Source organism: Palaemon carinicauda, chromosome 24 (assembly GCF_036898095.1).
Source record: "Palaemon carinicauda isolate YSFRI2023 chromosome 24, ASM3689809v2, whole genome shotgun sequence".
NCBI lineage: Eukaryota > Metazoa > Arthropoda > Malacostraca > Decapoda > Palaemonidae > Palaemon > Palaemon carinicauda.
Genome location: NC_090748.1, coordinates 7,107,103 through 7,111,125, shown reverse-complemented (window position 1 = coordinate 7,111,125; position 4,023 = coordinate 7,107,103). Strand labels below are relative to the sequence as shown.

At 36.1% G+C, this 4,023-nt stretch overlaps 1 protein-coding gene across 1 annotated transcript in view; it reads right to left on the bottom strand.

Annotated features, from left to right (window-relative positions):
• LOC137618002 (tetra-peptide repeat homeobox protein 1-like) overlaps positions 1-1,820 on the bottom strand; it is a 17,302-nt gene extending 15,482 nt beyond the window's left edge. Inside the window, exon 1 of the mRNA XM_068347923.1 lies at positions 1,657-1,820. Coding sequence (XP_068204024.1) covers positions 1,657-1,820 — 164 coding nt within the window. The remainder of the gene's footprint in view (positions 1-1,656) is intronic.
• Between the last annotated feature and the right edge of the window lie 2,203 nt (positions 1,821-4,023).

Genomic DNA, 4,023 nt, shown 5'->3' with positions numbered 1-4,023 from the left:
TAATAATATCTTGAATCTAATATACATCCTCACAGCTGACATTAATAATAATAATAATAATAATAATAATAATAATAATAATAATAATAATAATAATAATAATAACATCTTGAATCTAAAATACATCCTCACAGCTGACCCTAATAGCAATAACGAGACAGTTGTTAACAAGCCAATAACAACACCTATAGACTCTCGACTAGACAATGCCCGGAGCAGGGGTTCGAACGCGCGAGTCAAAAGAAAACAGACATAACTTTCGAACGCGGCTTCTGTCCTGTCAATGATGTTTCCCATATGGTCATAGCCATTATGAATGGGGCCCTAATCTTTTTAAAGCTGGTGTTTGCGGGATAAACTATTACAATGGAGCCTAATTCGAAATAAGACATGCGTAAGGATTAGAGAGCAGATACGCTCATGTCTCTCTCTCTCTCTCTCTCTCTCTCTCTCTCTCTCATAAATGAGTAAAGAGTGCTAGGAAGTCAAGGAGGTTATTGAAGTCTGAATATGTGATTAGAAGTAGAAATATTATATTGTAGCATAGAAATCCATACACATACACAGACAAAAAACACGCACATTTATATGTATATATATATATATATATATATACATACATACTGTATATATATATATATATATATATATTATACATATATATAATGTATATATATATATATATATATACATATTTACTGTATATATTGGCTATATATAAGTATATATATGTATATATATAAATATATGATATATATACTATATATATATATAAATATATGATATATATACTATATATATAAATATATGATATATATACTGTATATATGTATATATAAATGTATGTATATTCCCATGTATATAGTATATATACATATGTATGTATGTATGTGTATACGGTTATTCGGATCAGTGCAATTAGCAACACGTCTCCTTCAGATGCCCCAAAGTCAATCCAACATGGCGTAAGTTCTTGGTCAGATTCAGGAAAAAAAAAAAAAAGACTGCGAAGATAGAAGAATTAAACTAATTGATTAACCTACAGGTAAGAAAGCTATTATAGTTCTAAATATTTAACGGATATGAAGAACGGAAAAGTCTCAATAAGATTTGGTCAGCCATAGTCGTTCCGTGGTAAACATACAACCCAAAAAAACAAATGAATAAGAACAAAAAAAAGCATAGAAATTTTAAAAAGGAAGGAAAAATTCCACCCCGTCTCGTTGCTCGTGAGAAAACGCAAAGGAGAACAATGAACGGAAGGTAGGAAGTGGAAAGGCGAACAAAACTTCCCATTCTTAATTTACCCGCACGCGAACAATATAAGCCATTCACATTCCCAAAAATTCCTCGAACAAGGAATTTCCTTAGGTCTAATCACGACCAATATTCCTAGGCCTACTCGACTCTGGAAGGAAAGGAGTAAAACTGGACATTAGAATGTCCCTTTCTGTTGTCACCCTCTGGCAGGACCCAGGGCAGGACCCACAGTAGGACCCAGGGCAGGACCAGGGAAGGACCAAAGACAGGACCCACGGTAGGACCCAGGGCAGGACCCAGGGAAGGACCTAGGACAGGACCCACGGTAGGACCCAGGGAAGGACCAAAGGCAGGACCCATGACAGGACCCATGGTAGGACCCAGGGCAGGACCCACGGTAGGACCCAGGGCAGGACCAGGACAGGACCTACGGTAGGACCCACTTTAGGACCCACGGCAGGACCCAGGGCAGGACCCACGGTAGGACCCATGACAGGACCCACGGTAGGACCCAGTGCAGGATTCTGCTCTGGCAAATGGTTAGGATTTTGGGACTCCATCCTTATTAGGCACGGCGGGATATCTCAAGCCATGGCTCTACGGCCTTTGTTTATAAAGTAACGGGGACTCAAATAATAGTATGATTATCGGATCAATATATAACGGTTAGAGGATCTTTGGTATATTTACGGTATATGCAGTACCTGTATATACAGTAAACTGTATATACCGTGGGTGTATGTAGCTTACAGCAGTACAGAGACATCAAACACCTCTTAAAAAAGATTTTAAAGATTTTATGCATGTAAGCACTTCTTTCCATGAGGCATAGTAGGCTATTACTAGTACCCTAACATTAGTAGGCCTAATGAAAGAAAAAAAAATAACATGTATACTGTATACCTAGACTGTGGATGTATGTGTAGTAGTACAGATGCTTAAAACTTCTTACTTAAGATTTCAAAGATTGTATGCATATAAATACTTCCTTCTAAGAGGCGTAATATAGCATTATCAGTATCTCAGCATTATTAGGCCTAATAAAAAAATGGACATATACCCTTGAGATGTTTAGACAGCTATATGAAAGATCTACAATTATCAACACTCCAAAATATCTATGCATTTAACCGACTGTATAGAGACTATTATTATTATTATTATTATTATTATTATTATTATTATTATTATTACTAGCTAAGCTGAAACCCTATTGTCTATTCTTTTTAGTGAGGTAGATTTGCACCGACTCACAGGGGTGCCCTTTTAGCTCGGAAAAGTGTCTTGATCGGTGATTGATTGGACAAGATAATTCTAACCAATCAGATAGCAGGAAACTTTTCCGCACTAAAAGGGCACCCCTACAAGTCGGTGCAAATCTGCCTCACTAAAAAGAATTGGCTATAGTTGGAAAAGCAGGATGCTCTAAGCCTAAGAGCGCCAACAGGGAAAAATAGCCCAGTGAGGAAAGGAAATAAGGAAATTAATAATCTACAAGAGAGGTAATGAATAACTAAAGGCAAATATTTTAAGAACAGTAACAACATGAAAAACAAACCTTCATATATAAACTATAACAACTTCCAAAGAGAAGGAAGAGAATTTGTAAAAGGTAAATCCACGCATGAGTTTTTTTTTTTTTTTTTTTCAAATATCGATAATAAACTTTTCCCGTACAAAAGAAAAAAAATATTTTCACCTAAACTAAGACAATTTCGTTCACCACAAAAAATACATTGTGAATAATATACTACTTTGTTAATATTGATAAGATAATGCAGTATCTCCCCAATATAATAAATAACAAGAGTATATCTATATAGTCATACCCTGGTGAGAGCGGGGTACCCCAAGAGGTACAGTCACTCATATAAGTTAGTGGATGTCCGGATATTTGAGAGAGAATTTCATTTCACTCCTTTCTGGACGACAGGTTTCTGGGAGCTGGAAACAGGTCAACTCTTCATTAGTTGAACATTTGACCGGTTTCGCCCTCCCAGTTACCTGTCGTCCAGAGAGGGGAAAAATGGAGATCTCTCTCAAACATCAGAACATCCACCAACTTATTTGAGTGACTGTACAATTGCAGACCACACTATCCCACAAATTGGCCAACCAGCGGGTTGTAGTATCGGAAAGGGACAGAGGATGGAAAGGGTTGAATCTGTGTGTGTGTGTTCGTGTGCGTGTGTGTTCATATCTATATAAATATTTAGACGTCATTTTTGACGGCATGGGTACACACTCACGCTACTAATAATGCTATTAAGTACCTGCTCAAAATGAAATTAAAAAGAAATGAAAGGTTTTTCGTGTAGAACAAACGGGTAGAATGAAAAGGTCCTCAGGAAGCACCAGTATCCCGCAGATAAGAAAAGAAGAAATTGGGTCGAAGGCCCAGTAGCTTGGGAATAATGGTTCTCTGTTCAGTTCAGCTTTCTAGCGAAGACAAAAGGAGAGATGAATGATATATATATATATATATATATATATATATATATATATATATATATATATATAAAGTACTTAATGTACAAGAGAGAGAGAGAGAGAGAGAGAGAGAGAGAGAGAGAGAGAGAGAGAGAGAGAGATTCTACACTCAAATTAAAAGTATAACAATTGAAAAAACAAAGGTATACCAAGATTGGCCAAAGAAGAAAAAAGCATTTATTAAAAATTATCATATATATTGTAACCAATAACCGATTTCCCTTTTAAGAATTCTATATAATAAAGAAACGGTTGAATAGATGAATGGGTATA